We start from the raw sequence: 20,179 nt of genomic DNA on the forward strand, positions 1-20,179 counted from the left end.
CTGTAGATAAAGTAGAAAGTTTTTAGCCCTCGAGCCAATAAAGGAGAAATAATCAAAAACAAGTGTACGACGAGGCTACGTTGAATGTAAAAACGTTAGCTTCTGAACCAAAGCGTTTATATAGACTTTAAAATGACGCCACGCTTTCAGTCATTAAAGCCTGAGGTGCGGTTGCTAAGGATTCCACACATCTGCCGGCTGCCATAATGTTACTGTCGCAAAGCCTCGCTGTCGTGAATACTGGCCGCCCACTGAAGATGGCGGCGGAGCTGCATCCGCGGAGCGGAAAGCTGATCGGCCTGTCCAACTCGAACCGAACCGCCCGTCGCAACCAGCCAGTCCAGGAGTTCAATCACGGCCTGGTGCTTAGCAAGGAGCCGCTGAGGGACCGGGATGTCTTCACCGTCCGCATTGACAAGAAGGTAAACAAACTGCAGGCCCGCTGCTGGCTCCTCTGAGCGTGTGTGAGGGCAGCGGGACGGGAGTGGAGCTGGAGGGACGAGCCGGGGGTCTGTGGCTGTCCGCGGTCTAAAGCTATTGCTGCTGCTAAGGCGGCACACACAGGGCTTGACAGTAGCCGCAGTGTTTACCGCTCCTCAGGCTTTAATTAGATACACCTACAGAGACTGGGGAGGACCGCAGGGAGCTGATAAACAGCCCGCTGTGGGCTGGATGTGATAAACAAGTCTCTTAGCTAACGATAGCCCGCCCGTGTTGCCTTGGTGCCGTCAGATAGCCGTGCTAATGAGCCGCTAGCAGGCTGGCCGGGGCTAGCCTTTCTGGAAGGTGCTACGAGGGCTTTGTCTGGCGCTGACAGGGACCCGATATCGTTTTATCGCGTGAAAGGATCCCACCTAAGCCGGTAAGTGCGGTTCTTTTAGGGCTTGTTTTGAAGGATCGGTCGCCTGTCAGGCTGTCTGTCCGATGGCTAATAACACTGCAGTGTTCATATCGTAGTGACTCAGAGGCCATGTGTGAACAGTACACAGTGACTACACCGAGGCTGTTACCACTGTCATTAATATTAACCAGAGCCTGTGTGCTGAAAGCCTCAGCTCTGCAGCCTCCGCTCACCTCTGTGCGTATGCAAAGCGTCTGCAGACCGCTAGAACTGCTGCTCCAAAAGTGGCTGACTACTTCATGCTGTTACTCATTAATTACATGCACTCTTTCGGCTGACTTCACAACCATTTAAACACAAAATCACGGATATCACGTGTCTAACTTTACTAGACCTGCTGCTGTTAACTGTTTGCATCATCAAGTTAAGTACAGGTGATCTTTTTCCTTTCTTTTTCCTTCATTTCCAGTCAAAGTCCTGCCTCTCCTCAATCACAAGTACAAAGACAGCTTACAGCTACAGTTCGCATTCACTGATGAAGCTTAAACCAGTTTTTAATTGTGACTTTTTGCAGGTAGAGGTGGCCCAATGTTCTCTTTCCTTGAATTAGCATTTGAATTGCATTAAGAGTGCCTGTGCACAGTGTTTACATTTCAGTTGTGGAAAACCTTCTCCGTTGTAATGGCTTCTGTCTCTGCAGTTGGCCTCCCAGCGACGCTTGCCAACAACATGGCAGCATTGGAGTCAGTGCCAAAGCCAACTGCCCCCCCACACACACGAAATGACAGTGTGTCCAGCCGTCTAAAAGCATAGCGTGTGTGCACGTAAAGCATCTGGTTTAATAGCACCTGCTGCATGCTAGATAATTATGCATCCCTGGTGGAGCTCTCAGCCTGATAAAGGCTCTCATAAAAAGGCTCACGCCCTGTCTTTGCATGCATTGCCAGTCTGAAAATCAATAGTTTGACATCACGGAGCACCCGCTGGTATGACTCTTGAGTGCTGACGTCCAGGGTGGGGGGACGTAAACACATGAGGGGGAATGAAGTGATTTATTGGAACAGGACTCGGCAGGTGTTTTAGCATTTAAGGAACTGATATGATAGGATTCAGTGGAAGATTGAACTTGTGATATGGAATACTATGTCATGCATTTTGTATACTGGGAGTTACTTAAAGCTAAAATGATTAGCTGTGTTTTGTCTCGTGTGACAATATCAAGTTTTGAATTGTGCTTAATGGGATGAGTAGATCAATATAATTGGCACATTGATACTAATATCTACTTTGAAATGCCACTTTTCGTTTCTTGCTGTTACTGTTTAATTACGAGCTAAAGCTAAAGTCATAGGTTTTCAAGTCTAACGTGTTTTAAAAGCACACAAATTCAGTAAATTGTGCCACTTTGTGTTCCTCAGTCATGCCGATCTGGCTGGAAAAATTTTATTTGCTCCCAAATAGGAGTTTGTTGTTGTGAGAATTCGCGCCGCAAAAGCTGAGCAGCTGCGTTTCCTCTCTCTAGCGGTGCTCCTCATAGGTGGTGCTTTTGAAATTGACAGGCTATGAACTTCTCTGTTTCCCTATGAAAGATGCTCTGTTGTCCCGCTTAGTGTGTATATTTGTAGCCTAGAATTATTAGTCTTTTTGAGTCGAGTTGAGTGAATGACCGGGAGGCAGACGCCCACAGGCTGCTGTTACGTAAGCGAGAGCGCGAGGGAAGGAGATGTCTGTCTCCTCCACACACACAGACCCGGTCAGCCTGAGCTTCTTCCAGATTTGTTAACCCAGATACCCTGGCTGCAGTAGCACACTGCCTTAGATAGCACCTGCCACGGAGCTGAGGAAGAAGTGGGCAGGAGGAGGCTTACTGTAGTGTAAAAAGGACAACAAAAAAAAAGGTATTGATCCCGGGGAAAGTGTCTTTGGCACAGAAGTCAGCTGCAGAAAAACATCCCAGGAGCTGGAAGGGTTTCAGTGATATGGTCACGGTTATCTCTTACACTGGAGTCCTAATGGGGGTGGGGGTGGGTTATGACTGAGCATAAAACTGAGGCTTTTATCCACCGCTGAGGTTTTTGTCAGATACCTTTCTCCTTGAGCAGCAGGTGGAGTGCAGCCAGCCAGGAGTCGACTCCTCTTCAAGACGACGGGGGTTCGCATCTCCTGCGCTCAAGTGTTTTTAATCAAGACTTAAACATCAACGCCAGCTGCTGTTTACATTTTCCTTTTTCTGCTGCAGTCTCTCGTCCACGTTGTGGAGGTTAAACAAAAACGAACAATAGAATTCATCTCGGCAGATCAATAAAGTATCTCGTTGTCGTCAGCTTATGGTGAGCTTCGTGTTACCGGGAAGAAACAGATGCCTCGGGCTGCCTGTTAGGCGATATGAGGCCAATGTCGTGCAAAGGCACGAGGAATTTTTGCTGTGAAACGGGGACCAACTGCGCCATGAGTTTAGGGGATGGTGAGATCGCTGAGCTGAAGCTCAGGTGTTTGTTTTCTTCGAACGGGTTTAATCATTACACCTGGACCACAGAGCCGTCTGTGCTCTCTGCGGCTCCACTTCTTTTTATTATTTCAGTCATAAAACGGAGGAAAGCATTAGCTATGACCTCATAGTGAGAAGATCCTGAGCTTGTACCTGATTCAACTCTGTTCCTTTACTTGTGGAGTTTGCATAATCTGCCTTCAAAAGCTTGTAAAAAAAATTTCCTGCCCCTGTGCCATATTTATATTATAAATCCCAAAAAACTGCCAGCAAGTTGGTGTACAAGTATACACTTAATGGGTAATAAAAAGACAAAAACATATAAACAAAACCCCTCACCCGTAACACAGCAGATAGTTGCCCCTCCCCGATCCAGAGGTTTCTTCCTGTCAAAAGGGAATTTTTCCTTCCTACAGTCGCCAAGTGTCTGATCATACGGGGTCATCTGATTGTTGACATTTCTCTAGATTATTGTAGGTAGGGCTGTGTGATATGACCAAAATCTCATATAACATGAGATATAAGAATTCTATCGTCCGATAACGATATAAATCACACAAATGTAACATTTTCTGTAAATTCTGTGAATCTCCGGCAGCTCGACTTGCGAGAAGTGTTTCCAGCTGCTCATGTAGCTGGAGTCGAGTGTTTTAACTGATGCATGAAACGATAGATTTTTAGACATAAGTTGTAACGGCGACGTTTTCTTTGTGAGTATTTATTACACAGCGTGCTGCGGGGAAAAGCCTGTTCTAACGTTTGAGTCTAAGGTTTATTTTTTAGCACCTGGCGGCTCTTTTTTACTTCTCATCCGTAAATAATCTGCTCTTTCACGTGATTACGTTTATTTTGAAAAGTCTCAACAGGATCTTGAGCTTTATTGTGAAAGGTTTATGTGGAACATAAACAAGCAGACACGCGATGGTTTTAGCGTAGTTGTTGCTAACCACAACGGATAAAAACAGGCGCTTGTCCGTCCATAGTGTGGTTATATTAAATATAAGAGAAAGAGAGAACTTTAAGAAATTAATATAGCCACTACAGTGACCATCAAAACGATGAAAAAATATTTCCGTAAACAGTTTATTTTGCGACACCACGAAACAAACGACAGCGTAAAATGAAACATAGACGTTTTTATATCGTCATCCGATATATATCGTTATATCGAACAGCCCTAATTGTAGGGTCCATAAAGCACCTTGGGGCGACTGCTGTTGTTATTGAATATAGAATTGAATTGAATTATTTACATACTAGCAATATTTCGTTACCTAAATAATCTTCCGATTGCTGTCAGTGCCGCTGTATCATAGCAGCCCTAATCTGCACACACACTGCAACATGTATCATTTCAACTGTGCTTTTTGTCATCAAGCTAATGGGACATCAGACAGATGACAAATTGGACAATATGTAGGGACAAAGCTGATTACGTCCTTCTGATGTCGTGGTCAGTTGCAAGTTGTTATTTAATTTTTTTCCCTCTTCTGTTTGATCTAAATATAGAGCAGGATGTGTGAAACTCACCCTTCAGTATCAAAATGTATTTAACTCCCATCTTGGCAGTAAGACACCGGTATCATAACAGTGATCTAATGCAGCACTGGTGGTTCAGTGAGTTTTCTTCCAAGTTCATGTTCGTGCTGTTAAACATGACAGTGCAGCGACAGAGTTACTGTCAACTAATCTCTGACAAATTTTCATATTCTTCTACGCTCGCACTGTCCCGCTTTATTCTCAAAGGAGCGCTGCCTGAGCTGTGCTCGTCACCGGCAGATCGACTAAAAATAACAGCGGCGGATCATACACGACACGCCCTTTGTTTTCCATAGATATCTACTTGCAGTTTTTAGCACAGAGCTTCACTTTTTTAAGAGTAACTCCCACGGCACAACACAGCTCCACTCGGAGTCAGAGAAAAAATAATAATAATACATTTTTACTACTTCTGTGCTTTTTCTCAATATTTGCTGTCGACTTCACAAAGCTACATGGCTCTGACGTTATTTTTGAGCGTTTTTAAATGTTTTGCTAAATGTGGGACAAAGACTCGGTCTATGGTAAGGTGTAAAATCCATACTTTGTTGTCTTTTGCTTTTTTAAAAATGGATCTTTAATTAGGAGAAAGGTTAAAGGTCACACTGTGTCTCCTTTCAGGTGAACTCGTGGAGCGGTTCCATCGAAATCGGCGTGACGGCCCTGGACCCCGCCGCTCTGGACTTCCCCAGCAGCGCCACGGGCCTTAAGGGCGGCTCCTGGATCGTGTCGGGCTGCTCGGTGCTACGCGACGGCCGCTCCGTCCTGGAGGAGTATGGCCGCGACCTGGACCAGCTAGCTGAGGGCGACCGCGTGGGCATTCAGCGCAGCTCCCGCGGAGAGCTCCACCTCTGGGTTAACGGGCAGGACTGCGGCGCGGCCGCAAGCGGCCTGCCACCCAAGCTGTGGGCGGTGGTGGACCTGTACGGGAAGTGCACGCAAGTGACAGTTGTGAGTTGCGAGCCGCCACCGCCCTCTGCGGAAAGAGAGAGCGAGACATTAGAGCGGGAGGAGGAGGAGGAGGATGAGGAGGAGGAAGAGGTGCTAGTGTGTGGGGGTCGGGAGGACGTGGGGATCGCGGCACTGATGAATGTGACAGCAATGAATGGAATGATGAATGGAGATGAAGGTAAGAAGCCTTTGCTCTTTATCGCCACGGTTCTTTTTCCTTCTCTGTCTGTTGGACTGCACTGATCTGCTGTCTCCTACCTCTGCCAGTGCCTGAGCTTAGATGCAGTCACAATAGACCAGACAAGTTCCTCAACAACCTGGAGCCCGATGCTGGTAAGAACATGCCCCCCAGAACCATCAGCGGACACTTTCCAGCTGGACTGGCGCTCACAGCTGTTCTCTTCACGTGTCTTTCAGTTCTGACGGAGCACCAGCTCTTTGACGTGTTCAACAACGCAATAGTGTCCTTTTACCGCTCCGAAGATGAGGGCGGAGGGGAGGATGGCGGAGGCGGCGGTGGTGGAGGGGGAGGAGCAGCAGGAGGAGGAAATACAGGAAGCGACTCCTCTTCCAGAAATGACAGAGGGAGCAGCAGCGGAGGAATGAACAGCGACAGCGGGACGGGGACGACAGGAGGAGGAGCGGGAAGTGCCGGGGACAGTGGAAATTCTAACAGCAGCCCTGCTGGTAATGGAGGCGTGGGGCCGGGAGCGCTGACAGGCGCGATGACCACCAACGACGCGCTGCTGTTCCACGAGAAGTGCGGCACGCTGATCAAACTGAGCAACAACAACAAGACGGCGGAGCGGAGGAGACCGCTGGACGAGTTCAACAACGGCGTGGTGATGACCAACCGGCCGCTCCGACACAATGAGATGTTTGAGGTGCGTGCATGTGTTCAGGCCAACTGTTTAAATGAATGTTGACCTGTACATGAAAAGTTATTGCAGTATGTTATATGGTCGTTTTAGACCGAGCCAGAGCCTCACATGTGCCTTGCAAGAGGCCAGGCTTACTGGGATCTGTTTGAGGAAGCCAGCCGAGGGGCAGGCAATCAAAATAAAGGTTCGGCCTTAAGTGAGAGGAGGCTTTCAGTCTTTCCCCCATAAAGAAAACATTTAATGATCTCTGCTGTGCCCTTAATGATGATGATTGTGACAGTTCAGTATATCAATAACAACTTTGGCTTTGGCAACCGTTAGAATCGTTTTTGGGCTTTTCTAAGGGTAGCTGCAGAGCCAGAGGCCACCCTCATGTTTTCCTGTACGCAAAACATCTCAGTGAAAAAACATGGAGGTCGCACAGCTGTCGAGTAGTTCGCTTTGAGTTTTATTGACGCAGAAAGAGTGACGGGACTGGAAGACGTGATATTTTGCTTGTAGGACATGCACTTCATGCACGCCTCATGGTCTGCAAAGGTGGTCAAACCAACAGGAATGCAGCACAGTGTAAACGTGAAAGCAGCGCAGGGTTGTTGTAATTTTGTGTTAAGCTTTGGTGCAATTCTTGTTTCCTTTTCTTTAAGAGCTGCACTGAGTTCAGACGAATCATTTGATACAAAGATTTGCACATTAACCGGAAGTAGCACAAGGACGTGACAGCAGCATTAAGGGTTTATGAAAGTGCAATAAAATCTTTGTTTGACATTAAAATCAATGAATAATTGTGACAGATAATCATAATACTCTTAAAGGCTCAGTTCTAGTTCCTATAATATTAGAGAGGAGGAAGAGTTTTCTTTTAGGTGAGGGGAAGGAGAAGTAAGAAAGGGGGGGCATAATTCTTGTCTCTGCTATAATCTGTAATTGCAGGAGAAAGAAAGACAGCTGGAAATGGGCAGAATACGTGCTCTTTATAGCTGCACGGAGACCAGTTAAACTAGAATTAGCGCTGAGACAAATACTTGTGAATACCAGCATTGATCTTTTATGTTTCTTCTCTGCTATCAGATCCGTATCGATAAGCTGGTGGACAAGTGGTCAGGCTCAATAGAGATAGGTGTGACCACACACAACCCCAACAACCTGGACTATCCTGCAACTATGACCAATCTGCGCTCAGGTAAGGCACGAGTAATGACACGGGGAAGTCTGTTTGTCTGCGGCAAATTACAAGGTGCTGATTGTTTCTGCTTCTTTAAGGTACAATCATGATGAGCGGCTGTGGGATATTAACCAACGGAAAAGGAACCCGCAGGGAATACTGTGAATTCAGCCTCGATGAACTTCAGGTGAAGCACGTGAACACACGCGTAAACATCTCATTTAGTCTTTTTCTGGTAAATCTGACTTTACTTTCTCCGTTATCGACTTTTAGGAGGGAGATCACATAGGGTTGATGCGCAAAGCCAGTGGAGCGCTTCATTTTTACATCAATGGCATCGATCAAGGTGAGACGGATCACAGCCTTTGATGAGGAGACAGAAGTCCGGTCCAGGACTTTGAAGCTGCAGGCGCAATATGGTGGTTATGAATGAGTGAGAGATGTAGCCAGTAACCACAAAGCAGTTCATCTGGTGCTGGAGATTTCTTTTAGTTATTTACACCGATCAAGGATAACATTTTGACCACCTGCCTCGTATTGTGTTAGCCCGTGCCACGATGAAGAGATAATCAGTGTTATTTACTTCACCTGTCAGTAGCCATAATGTTATGCCTGATCGATGTAAATATGTTTTAGCTCCTGTGTTATTCTCGGCTGTTCATCTCTGTATTAAGATGTGTCTGAAGATGTAATCGTAGAATCCACACTTGGATGAAGTATTGAGTGTAAAGAATTTTACTGTTCTTGCTTTGTTTCTCCCAGGCGTCGCAGCAGCTCAGACCCCCAACGTGGTTTACGGCGTGGTCGACCTCTACGGCATGGCTGTCAAAGTCACGATAGTCCACAACCACAATCACAGCGACCGCCTCAGACGCAACAACGCCATCATGAGAGCGCTGTCCCCCGACGTGGGCCGACCCCGGACAACTCTCTCCGTCACCCCGGACGCAGAGCTGCCCGACCGTCTGCTCTTTCACCCCAACTGTGGTCAGAAGGCCGCCATCATCAGCGATGGCAGGACGGCGCTGCGACCTCAGTGAGTTGTCCTTTCTGCTACTTCATGTTAACCTCGTGATCTGAAAATACTTGTTACGGGTAATGCACACAACTACACCGCGTTCCAAATTATTATGCAAATGATACGTTTCTCTGATTTTCCTACATAGTTGATTCAAATGACAGCATCATTTTCAAGTCATCAAGCATTAGAGTACAATTCAAATGTCTTAACAGGTCAAGTTACATATTAACATGGGACCCCTTATTTGATAGCAGTTCACAGTTCTTGCACTCATGGAACTTGTGAGTTTTTGGAGAGTTTCTGCTTGAATGTCTTTGCAGGATGTCAGCCTCCCAGAGCTGCTGTTTGGATGTGAACTGCCTCCCACCCTCATAGTTTTTGCTTGAGGATGCTCCAAAGGTTCTCAATAGGATTGAGGTTAGGGGAGGATGGGGGCCACACCATGAGTTCCTCTCCTTTTATGCCGATAGCAGCCAATGATGCAGAGGTATTCCTTGCAGCATGAGATGGTGCATTGTCTTACATGAAGATGATTTTGTTGCGGAAAGCACGGTTCTTCTTTTTCTACCGTGGAAGAAAGTGGTCAGTCAGAAAAGCCACATCCTTTGCAGAGGCCATTTCCACACCTTCGGGGACCCTAAAGCGCCGACCAGCTCTCTCCCCGTGATTCCGGCTCAAAACTTGACTCCACCACCTCCTTGCTGATGTCACAGCCTTGTTGGGACATGTTGGCTGTCCATCAACCGTCCACCAACCGTCCACCGCTGCATCCATCTGGACCATCCAGGGTTGAATGGCACTCATCTGTGAACAAGACTGTTTGAAAACTAGTCTTCATGTAGTTCTGGGCCCACTGCAGCCGTTTCTGCTGTGAGCATTGGTTAGGGGTGGCCGAATAGAAGGTTTATGCACAACAGCAAGTCTCTGGAGGGTCCTACACCTTGATGTTCGCAGGGCTCCAGAGGAACCAGCAGCTTCAAATATCTGTTTGCTGCTTTGTAATGGCCTTTTAGCAGCCACAAATCTCTTAACATTATGCTGATCACGCTTACGTTTTCGTGAAGTATCTAAGGTTTTCATTACGTGTCCGAGTCATTCAACTATTTCACGCTTTTCAGCAGCAGAGAGATCCTTTTCTTTCCCATATTGCTTGAAAATGCTGGTCTGCTTAATAATGTGGAACATCCTTCTTTAGTGGTTTTTCCTTTAATTGTTCTCAAACCAATGTGTCCGAGATTGATTTCAGTGATCCAAAGAGCCCTGAGACACAATTCCATACATGAGTTTAATTGACAAACAACTTATTTAATCTTTATGCCACTTAAACACAATTTGCATAATAATTTGGAACGTGGTGTAAATATGTTCTTGCGGCTCAATATTTTTAGTGTTTACTCATCTTCACACTAATCTTTGCTGCAAAAGCTCCTAAAACCTCTGAACAACACGCAGATTACCTGCTTGTCCTCTGCTGTATTTTTCATAAGTACTTGTGAAGAAAGTTGATATAGTACTGCAGTATTTCAATCACAGAACAGTGATGGAGTGTAAACAGTGCCGCTTTTACAGCGCCACTGACGACTTCAATCACGGCGTGGTCCTGAGCAGCCGGCCGCTGCGCTCCAATGAGGTGTTCCAGGTTCGCATAGACAAAATGGTGGACAAGTGGGCGGGTTCCATTGAAATAGGCGTCACAACGCACAACCCCGCCTACCTGCAGCTGCCCTCCACCATGACAAACCTGCGCTCAGGTGAGATGAGATGGAGCAGCTTTTGTAGTTTGGATAACTTGCTGCGCCGGGGTTACTGATCCCACTGGGGATGTTTTCCAGGGACGTGGATGATGACGGGGAACGGTGTTATGCACAACGGAACGACTATACTGGATGAGTATGGACACAACCTGGACCGACTCAAGGTTAGTGGTAATAATGTTTGTTTTTATTACTATTTTAAACATGACTGTTTGTTTTGTTTTTAATGCATTGTTCTCGTTCCAGGCCGGTGACACAGTCGGTGTGGTGCGTAAAGAAGATGGCAGCCTTCATTTCTTTGTGAACGGCGTGGCTCAGGGCCCGGCAGCTTGGAATGTCCCCCCCAGCGTCTATGCCGTGGTGGATCTCTACGGCCAGGCTGCACAGGCCACCATCATGGACGACATGGGTAAGACAGGAGAGCACGAGAACTAAGAAATGTCTTTAAAAAGAAAATATTATCATCAGAGTTATTTTTCTCTGCTTCTTTCTCTTTCAGTAGACCTCCCTCCTCTTCCAGAGGACAGCTCCGAGGGACCCACAGCCATGTCCCCTGGGAGTCCTTGCTCAGTAGGCGGAGCCACCACAACCACTGACTTGCGTTTCCACCACCTACATGGCACCAATGCTGTCATCACCAACGGGGGGCGCACCGCCCTGCGTCAGAACTGCCGCAGCGAGTTCAACGATGCTATTGTCATCTCCAACAGGTGAAACACGTGACGTCAAAGTGACCTGTAGTGACTCTTAATCCATCCATGGAAGATTGTGCTTTATATAAAAAAATAAATCTTAATCCTGCAATCTTCCTAACAGCCAGCAGGGGGCAGCACCCGTTTGATTATATAGAAGTTTATAAGGAAATCGCTTTGCTCCTCTCTTGATCTTTGACCTCATAACAAAACATTTCTCACTCTCAATCACTAGTTTTCTGTTTTGTTCAACAAAACGTGCACATTTTGTAAATTATCAACCCAGCAAGAGTTAAAAAGACAGTAGAGCCATGTTGGTTTAGTGTGGGGCTCCTGTATGAGTGTGCGGCGTCTCTAGGTTTGTCCACCACTTGTCACATCTGGTTTCAAAACACCAAGATGAAACCAGTGATGGCGCTGTCCATCTTCTTATACAGTCTATGCTTAAAGACTATCCACCTCTTATTCACAGGAGATGGGCGGTGTCACCATGTTTGATTTGCTCATTAGGTGAAGGTGTAAAGCGTTTCTCTGTGGAGCCGCTAACATTCCTCTGTCATGTCTTAAACTGCTGCAGGTGCCTTCGGGACGGAGAGCTGTTTGAAATCGTGATCCAGAAGATGGTGGACCGCTGGTCGGGTTCGATAGAAGCCGGTGAGATGTTTGCCATGTGTCCAGCAGCAGGTCACTTCACACTAGAGCAGCAAAAAAACAAAAGTGTTCCTCTCCTCGTCTTCCCGTGTTTAGGAGTGACAGCCATCAGACCAGAGGAGCTGGAGTTTCCAAACACCATGACAGACATCGACTATGACACGTGGATGCTCAGGTACTGATGCTGTATGCCAATGTGATGTCATCTTGAAACTAATGTCTGTGCTTTATTAAGAAGGACTCAGTGTATGTGTGCTCAGCATGACCAATGCAGATGTGCACGTTCCCAGTTGTCTCTTTTTAACCTATTAAAACTGGTGTACAGAGAAGATAATTGTTGGAAAGTCAAAATATTTTTCCAGAACTTTTTTTGTGGAAAAATGTAAAATTTTGGTTTCAACTGAGAACATTTTTTTTTCCCTTTCTGCTTTCCTCGCAGTGGGACGGCCATCATGCAGGATGGCAACACAATGCGCAACAACTACGGCTGCGATCTGGACTCCCTGACGACGGGCTCGCGGATCGGGATGATGCGCTCAGCCAGCGGAGACCTCCACTATTATATCAACGGTGTCGACCAAGGTGTCGCCTGCTCTGGCCTCCCATCAGGTAGGAAATTGTACGAGTTGGAGGACTTGACTGAAGCAACACATACCACTACTACTTCCTCTAAATCAGCCACGCTTTCCCTCTGCACATCCAAACCATACATACTTGCTTCTGCTGCCTTTCATTCTGCCACAGGGTTGAGATGGATTATGGTAAAGGAGTCAGATTAACAGATGTGTGTGTCTGACTCTTTCAGAGGTGTATGCTGTGATCGATCTGTACGGTCAGTGCGTTCAGGTGTCCATCACCAGCTCATCGGGCCCGCTGGACAACAGCCTCTGTACCAGCAACGTCACAGAGAAGAGCTTCCCCATCCACTCACCAGGTAAATGTCAGGATCCTTACTTAGTACCAAAAGCAAAATGAGTAGAAATGACGGGTGGTTCAAGAGTTTTGCACAGCACTGCATATTTCAAAATGGAAGAAAAAGACGAAACTATGTTCTCAGAGTCTGATGTGTTTGTTCTTCATTCCGTGTGATTGCAGTGGCAGGTGTTGCCCACCGGCTCCACAGCAAACACGGTAAGAACGTGGTGCTGCTCGGCGAGGGCTGCCAGGCCGTCCGAGTCGGAGGTTACGCTCACGGCATCGCGTTCAGCGCAAAGGAGCTCAAAACGGATGAGCTGTTTGAGGTGAGGAAGAGGTCACGGTGACCAGATATTTCAGAGATGGCGGGCCTGATTTGCAACATTTGAAATGCTTAAAAGTAGAAAGGAAAGGTTTGAGTTCTGCATTTAATCCTCTCCTGCTCCTCTCTCCCTGCAGGTGAGGATAGATGAGGTGGATGAGCAGTGGTGCGGCTCGCTGCATATCGGCCTGACCACGCTGGCTCCTCTGGAGCTGCCATCCTGCCCGCTGTCAGGTCTCTCCCCCTCCCTCCCGCAGCTCCGCACCAAGGTCACCTGGCTGCTCTGCGGCTCCGAGGTCCGTCGCAACGGCGTGCTGCAGCGGCAGAACTACGGCTGCTCACTGGACCGGCTGATGGTAAGCCACGCACACACCCCCTCCTCCCCCGCCGGCTCTCTGAGCTGTGCACCGAAGCTCTTCACGGATACCTGTAAGCGGCGCTTCAAGTAACTCATTAAATTTTAAGGATTTAGTTGAAGATCAAATTAAAGACCCTTAAACCTGTTGACTTAAGAGATTCTCACAGCCTTTCAGAGAAGCTTAGAAGAATCTGCTTCTTTGTCTCCTGCACGCTCACATTTTTGTCTTTTTTATTTTGTGTTTTGTTTTTTTTAAAATTGGAGAACCACTTTTTAAAAATACAAATTTTAAAGGCACCGTCTAAATAGCTGGATCGAGGGCTTCTCACTGTTCACTGATGATTAATATTTAACATTATCTGTCCATCATTTGAAGTTGACCCCAGGGTATAAAAACCTGCAGACTTAAACACGAGCACCCACGCTCTTAATCTTCAAGTTAAAATGCAAATCCTGAATAGTTTGGAGCTGAATACTAATCGGCTTACTCCATCAGTCTTCGGGCTTTTTGATTTAAATATTGATTCATTTTCTTAATGCAGAGAAATGCTGTGATTCCTTTGTGTTGTTTATCTGCTGTGGCTGAATAAAGCTTTAAAACAGAGCGGAAACTAATGTTTTGAGACTTTTTCTAAATGTCTCTTATCTTTGAAAAGCATTGAAGCTAAAAACCAGACGAACAGCAGCAGTGTGTCATCGCCGCACGTCACTCGGAGGTGTTAATTGTGTCGTGACACAGGCGGCGTTAAACCCGGATTTGTGTTTTCAGGTTGGGAACCGCGTCGGAGTGAAGAGGTGCAACGACGACACCATGCACATCTTCATCGACGGAGAAGACATGGGGCCCGCCGCGACAGCCGTAGCTAAGGTAACCACCGCTCACTCTGACTCTCATCAGTGATGTCGGTCTGCGATGCCACTCAGCGCCTCTTTCTTGCTCCTTGCAGAACGTTTATGGAGTTTTGGACCTGTACGGGCGGATAACGGCGGCGTCCATCGTCAGCTCCTCGCTAACGGAGGACGTGGAGAGCGTTAAGGCGCCCTCGCTCTCCTCAGACAGCTGCAGCGAGGGCGAGGAGGACAGCACTCCCGTCAGAGAGGTATGAAGGATATTTAAGAGGTACCCTCCGCCTGTTCGATTTTTAGAGAGAAAGTCTGACTCTCTGTTGCCATCTTCAGGCCGAGAGCGAACCGTGCGTGCTGGTGCCCACTGTCATGGCATTCCTGGAGAATCACGGCAAAAACATCCAGCTGTCCAATCAGAACCTGACAGCAGCCAGAGTGTCGAGCTACAACCAGGGCCTGCTGGTCACCGCCCAGCCGCTGGCTCGTCAGCAGCTGTTCCAGGTAAGAGTAAGGCTTAACGTAATCATTCGGATCCTCCGAGCGCTCGCTTCGATTTCGGGGGTACCGTCTTAAACCATCGCTGTTTTTGCCCACCAGTTTCACATCGACCGTCTGAACCCGTCATGGACGTCGTCGCTGTCTTTAGGGGTGATTGGTCACTCCCCCGACCGGCTCAACTTCCCCTCCACGGCGTGCTGTCTGAAGCGCTCAGCCTGGCTCCTGCAGCGAGACTCTGTCTTCCACAACTCCCTGAAGGTGTGCACTGAGATCACACAGATCTGTCATCGGGGAGGATATTGATTTATTTTTTTCTGTCTTACATGAGAGTCTGTTCGCACTGACCCTCAAATTTGACTTCCTTCACTTTCACTGCTTCACTTGTCTCCCCCTCTTTTTTCCAGATATGTGAGAACTACGGTCCTAACCTGGATACGTGTCCAGAGGGGACGGCGTTGGGTCTGCTGGTGGACGCCAACAGTTGTCTCCACCTTTATGTCAACGGCATGGACCAGGGCGTGGCGGCCCAGGACATCCCTTCTCCCTGTTACCCCTTCATAGACCTCTACGGCCAGTGTGAACAGGTTTGCGCACACATTAGTGCATGTTTTGCATAAAAATCCAGAAATGATTTGTAGAAGAAAACAAAGAGCCGACTAACATTAAAAAGAACATGAAAGTGTAAGCTGAGAGTGGATTTGTTTTATCGTGTTTAATGAACTTTAAGTCCAAAAACAGACCAGAGACTTCATTTCTGTCACATTTGAAGATTGCCAAAGTTTAGGGGTACGGAAAGCCAAAAGGGTCATAGCAAACCATCAGGTGGCAGCACAGTTAGCAGTGTCACCTTTCTGTGTGGAGTTTGCATGTTCTCCCCACAGCCCAAAGACATGCAGTGAGGTTAATTAGTGATTCTAAATTGGCTGTAGGTGTGAATGTGAGTGGGACTGGTTGTTGCTGTGTACCTGTCTTAATAGATTTCCATCAGGTGTTACATGTGCTACCTCGTCACAGCACAGTGTTGACCTCACTACAGAACCAGAGCATCTACAAGCTTTTATTAGATACCCACGTGTGATGAGCGATGGCACTGAAACAGACCCTGTGCGTCTTTTAGGTTTGTGCAGCTCTTCCAGCTGCTACCTTTAGACCTTCGTGTAGCTGAAAGCTGTGAATACAGTTAGTGTGTGGACTGTGAGGCAGCATGTTTATCATATGTCATGTGCTGACGGCAGGTTACAATAGTCACCAACAACGTGCCAGCTGTGGGTGGAGAAAGTGGTGAGACCCGCTGTCAGGGCGACATGGAGAAGGCAGACATGGTTGATGGTACGAAGCTGACTTTTTTTCTTTCTTTTTTTTTAAATATTCAAAGTGCTGAGGCCGTCAGATTGATCAGTTTTGCCTCCTTTCCTTTCACAACAGGAATCAAAGAGAGTGTGTGCTGGACGCCGCCTCCAGAGGTCAACCCCAATAAGACCTGCGAGTACCAGGCGCTGTGCTCGCGCTTTAAGGACATGCTCACGTTACCAGGTGGGTGCTTCATCTTTCAGCTTTTCTTCCCGAGACTTCATCTGGATCTAAAACGCAGCGTCTCTGTTTATTAAGATGGATACTTCAGTGAAGATGCAAAGTACAACCTGTGCTACTGTGAGTCCTGCCACAAACTCCGGGGGGACGAGGCGTATTACAAGAGAGGAGAGCCGCCCCGGGACTACGCCCTGCCCTTTGGGTGGTGCCGCTTTGGCCTCAGGTAAGAAGACGGCCTCAAGCTGAGCAGCGATGACATCACTATCCGTTTGACCTGAAACTAGCGAGGGAGTCCACGTTAATCCGTTCAGCTTGCTTTGTGTTTGCGTCAGTAACACACTGTCACATCTGTACAGGATGAAGTCCCACTGTGAGGTTTCCAATGCACTGAAGAAGTGGCACATCGCGTACCACGGCACCAGCGTGGGAGCTCTGCGACACACGCTGGACCACAGCCAGCTGTTGCCGGGTAGAGAAATCACCGGCACGCCTTTTCTGTATTCACACGACGACTCCAGACACACGCGAGTTGTTTAAGGAAACACCTTAAAGCAGCTAAAACAACATTTTGACGCTTTGTCTCCACAGGGATGTCGTCCATCTTCTCGGTGTCTCCAGCGAAGGTGGAAGGGCCGAACGGCTACAGCGAGCCGGAGGAGAACAGCGCCCCCGGCAGGGAGGTGCCCAGGGTGCGACTCTCCCCCACCATGCGCTACTCTGGCTTGGAGATCTTTGCTCCCAAAGTGCAGTAAGTCACATCTGCCTGTTTTATGAGTGCTAACAGGAAGTGAGGTGGCTTTTTGTACTAACAGCGCACTTCTCCTCACGCAGATTTCGGGACCCCCGTTCTCACCGCTGCCACCAGGCTCAGGTGGGATTCCAGGTGTGCGTGCGCCCGGGCTCCTACAAGGTGGGACCCCCGACGCTCGGCCACAGCGAGCCCCTGGACCCTCGCTTCAGCAACTCCGAGATCGAGTGGATCACCAAGGAGCAGGGCGGCACGCTCCTCTACGGACTGCTCGTTCGGATCGAGTGAACGGAGCAATGAAGGAAGAATTTGGGTGGAGGCGGGGTAGCTCCACACGGCACTCCTAGTACTTTTCGAACAGAAGAAAAACTTGACAACCAAATCCAGCCCTGCCTTGAGCGAGAGACTCCTCTGGAATCCAGCTGTTCCTGCTGTGGAGTGTTGACACTTCAGCATCTTTGATTTAGTTTCGTTCCTTTCGCTCTCGGACTCTTTTAGCGGCGCCGCGGCGGTTTCAAAGGACAGACACTGCCTGCACTTTATGTTTCAGACACTCGTGGGCGATTTTTAAACTTCTCATCCACACAAAGCATTCGTTCATCCGCTGTAGGGGTTTTTTTTAATCATTTTTATTACACTTTTCTTTTTCTTCTTTCTTTCCCGGAGCCTCACAAACGGCTTCTCTTTTTGGCACTTACTTTTAACACTGTGCTGGTCAGTGTTTTACTTTGGGAGGAGCTGCACTCCTGCCAGTCTGCACGTTAACAAACTGTCACCTAAAAACACAAATGTGGGTAAAAAAGAAGAAAAACAAAACGAGGAGAGTGAGGATGTTTTCACACACAGACAAAAAAGAAGACACACTTGAATCTGGAGGGATTTTAAAACTGGAGTGGGTGGGTTGGGGGGGCTTGTTTACACATGTACCACTGTATGTTGCTGTCCTCTTCATGTCTCCACATTAGCAGTTTGGCTTTTTTGTTTGTTTTTAAATCAGCCCCGTTTGCAGTCTTGTCCAGCATCACTTCTTTATCGAATGGGAAAACAAGTTAGGACCTGGGACCTGCCCCCGCTGCACGTTTGGGATTGTCAAAGTGCAGGTGATGAATGATAACTAACGCTCCAGCCTTACAAGTTAAGGAGATATGAAATATTTTAAGATACTGTAGAATTAAACACAAGTTTATAGTACACTGTTTAATTTAAAGAAATTACAAGCTTATTAGCATCTTTTTTTTTGCTTAGATTTTACCTTTCACACCTGTATAATGATTATGAAGCTACAGCGAGCCCCTTTTAAACCTCTCCCACATGGTTCCCTGTGATACCTCACCTCATTTTAAAGGTTTTCAGACAGTATTTTTTGAGTTTAAGGTTTACAAGAGAAAGGGATGAAAATGTGGATGAAGTCGTAGGTTTAACAGCACCCGTAGCACACAGATGCTCTCCAGGTTCCTCTGGAAATGCATCTCTCACTGTTGCTGTTGTTGTCAGCGATGGCCTGAGAGAAAACGGTAACTTCAGGATGCTTCCTCTAGAGAAGCATCCTGAATCAGTGCCACTGCTCTCTATTCTTTAGTGCTTGTGCGGTTTAAACAGACCAGCGTGAGAGGACGTTAATTACCAAGCTTCAGAGGACGCGGTAGCTTTGGAGAGTCCTACAGGCTGACTGTATCTTCATGTGAAAACGCACATTTCCCCAGATGTTTAGCTTCTTCTTCTAAAGGTCAGCGAAATGGACTCACACCAAAAAAGGTGTGACCACCCTTTCATCCTTTCAGTTTACACTCGATCCACCCCCGGGAGCAGAGTCCGTGTCCCCGCGACCTACGTCCAGGTGTTTACACGTGAATGTTTCTTCATGATTTACACTCTGTGTCAAACGTTTATGCTCAACATCCACCTTGACTGCATGTCAGCTTCCCACTCTTCAGTTCAGTTTCCAACATTTCTTTCATTTAAAGAGCCAAACTCACTTCACGATCGAAGCTCGCTCACCTTCTATAAAAGCAGCTGTGACGGGGAATCTTAAGAGGAAAAGAAAAACACTTCCAATCAAAAATGTGAAAACAATAAAGTTATTAAGTGGGTTTATTTATGGCCCAGTGCTGCTTTGTACAATTTAATTTGTATTTTTTGGGGGGTTATTTCTGTTTTCTGTATGTCGCGTTGTACAGGCTGTTACATAACAGATCATATCTTCCTGATTTATAAAAAATAAAACTGACAGACAGTATGCACACATGGATGGGTAAAGTCTATTTTTTCCCCTTTGAGCTGAAAAACAAACAGATGCTGAAAAGAAAAGACCAAACCAGCTGGTGCTTTTTGCTTCCTTTTTTTTCACATTTTATTTCCAGTAGGAAAAAAGAAAAGTCTGGTCACTGACACGTTATTGCAGTGTTGCACACTTAATCACACCACCTCCAAAATCCTGGTGACTTGTAACTCTTTAAGGCCGATAGTGGGATTTTTCATAGCTTTTTTGTTTTCTGTACAGAAACAGCGGCTGCTTCGCGAGAAGCTCCATCCTGCTATTTAACAACAAGCACACACAATGTGATTAAAAATAAAAAATGCAGACCCAGCAAAGTGGCAGCTGAAAGTCAGAGTGAGGGAGTTTGCTGCTCCACGAACAAAAGATCTGACTGTAGTACTGACGGGGCCTGATCTACTCTGTGGTCCTGCTGGGTTGCATAGTCGGCGTCTTTTGCAAATCCATCCTCAGCGGTTAAGTTGTTTCTGCACCAGCTTCACTTTTAAGTTGGACCCTGAGATTTATTTATTTTTTATTCATTTATTAATTTTTTATCGTCTGCTAACAGAGCTGTTCACTCTGCCTCTTTAGCTTCATTTACAGGGAATAGTTGCATGAGAACATCTTTCCTTTGAGTGAATTAAAGTGACACAGGTGAGCTAATCTCTGAGGACACTGACTGACAGAGAGCACATGGACGACCAGAGGGTCACTTTTCCAACCAG

At 47.1% G+C, this 20,179-nt stretch overlaps 1 protein-coding gene across 1 annotated transcript; it reads left to right on the forward strand.

Annotated features, from left to right (window-relative positions):
* The first annotated feature begins 233 nt into the window (after positions 1–233).
* Positions 234–19,419, forward strand: neurl4 (neuralized E3 ubiquitin protein ligase 4). The gene is made up of 29 exons (XM_085349561.1): positions 234–422; positions 5,490–5,997; positions 6,087–6,152; positions 6,237–6,703; positions 7,769–7,880; positions 7,961–8,049; positions 8,136–8,208; positions 8,625–8,898; positions 10,453–10,634; positions 10,716–10,801; positions 10,884–11,046; positions 11,137–11,347; positions 11,907–11,983; positions 12,077–12,155; positions 12,420–12,589; positions 12,786–12,914; positions 13,076–13,221; positions 13,355–13,573; positions 14,345–14,443; positions 14,523–14,675; positions 14,755–14,922; positions 15,019–15,177; positions 15,324–15,503; positions 16,155–16,248; positions 16,345–16,452; positions 16,528–16,672; positions 16,806–16,918; positions 17,038–17,197; positions 17,281–19,419. Exons 1-29 carry the CDS (start codon positions 258–260, stop codon positions 17,483–17,485), a joined length of 4,800 nt encoding a protein of 1,599 aa, XP_085205687.1. The 5' UTR covers positions 234–257; the 3' UTR covers positions 17,486–19,419.
* The last annotated feature ends 760 nt before the right edge of the window (positions 19,420–20,179 follow it).

Source organism: Diplotaxodon limnothrissa, linkage group LG3, assembly GCF_057381915.1.
Source record: "Diplotaxodon limnothrissa isolate DT_005_m linkage group LG3, D_limnothrissa_male_GT1.1, whole genome shotgun sequence".
In the NCBI taxonomy this organism is placed as follows: Eukaryota; Metazoa; Chordata; class Actinopteri; order Cichliformes; family Cichlidae; genus Diplotaxodon; species Diplotaxodon limnothrissa.

Excerpts from the sequence above, each read along its gene's own strand:
- neurl4 (XM_085349561.1), top strand. The coding sequence starts at position 258 with ATGGCGGCGGAGCTGCATCCGCGGAGCGGAAAGCTGATCGGCCTGTCC. Across the intron at positions 12,156-12,419 it reads TATGACACGTGGATGCTCAG|TGGGACGGCCATCATGCAGG; the intron begins GTACTGATGCTG and ends CTTTCCTCGCAG. Across the intron at positions 14,444-14,522 it reads CCGCGACAGCCGTAGCTAAG|AACGTTTATGGAGTTTTGGA; the intron begins GTAACCACCGCT and ends TGCTCCTTGCAG.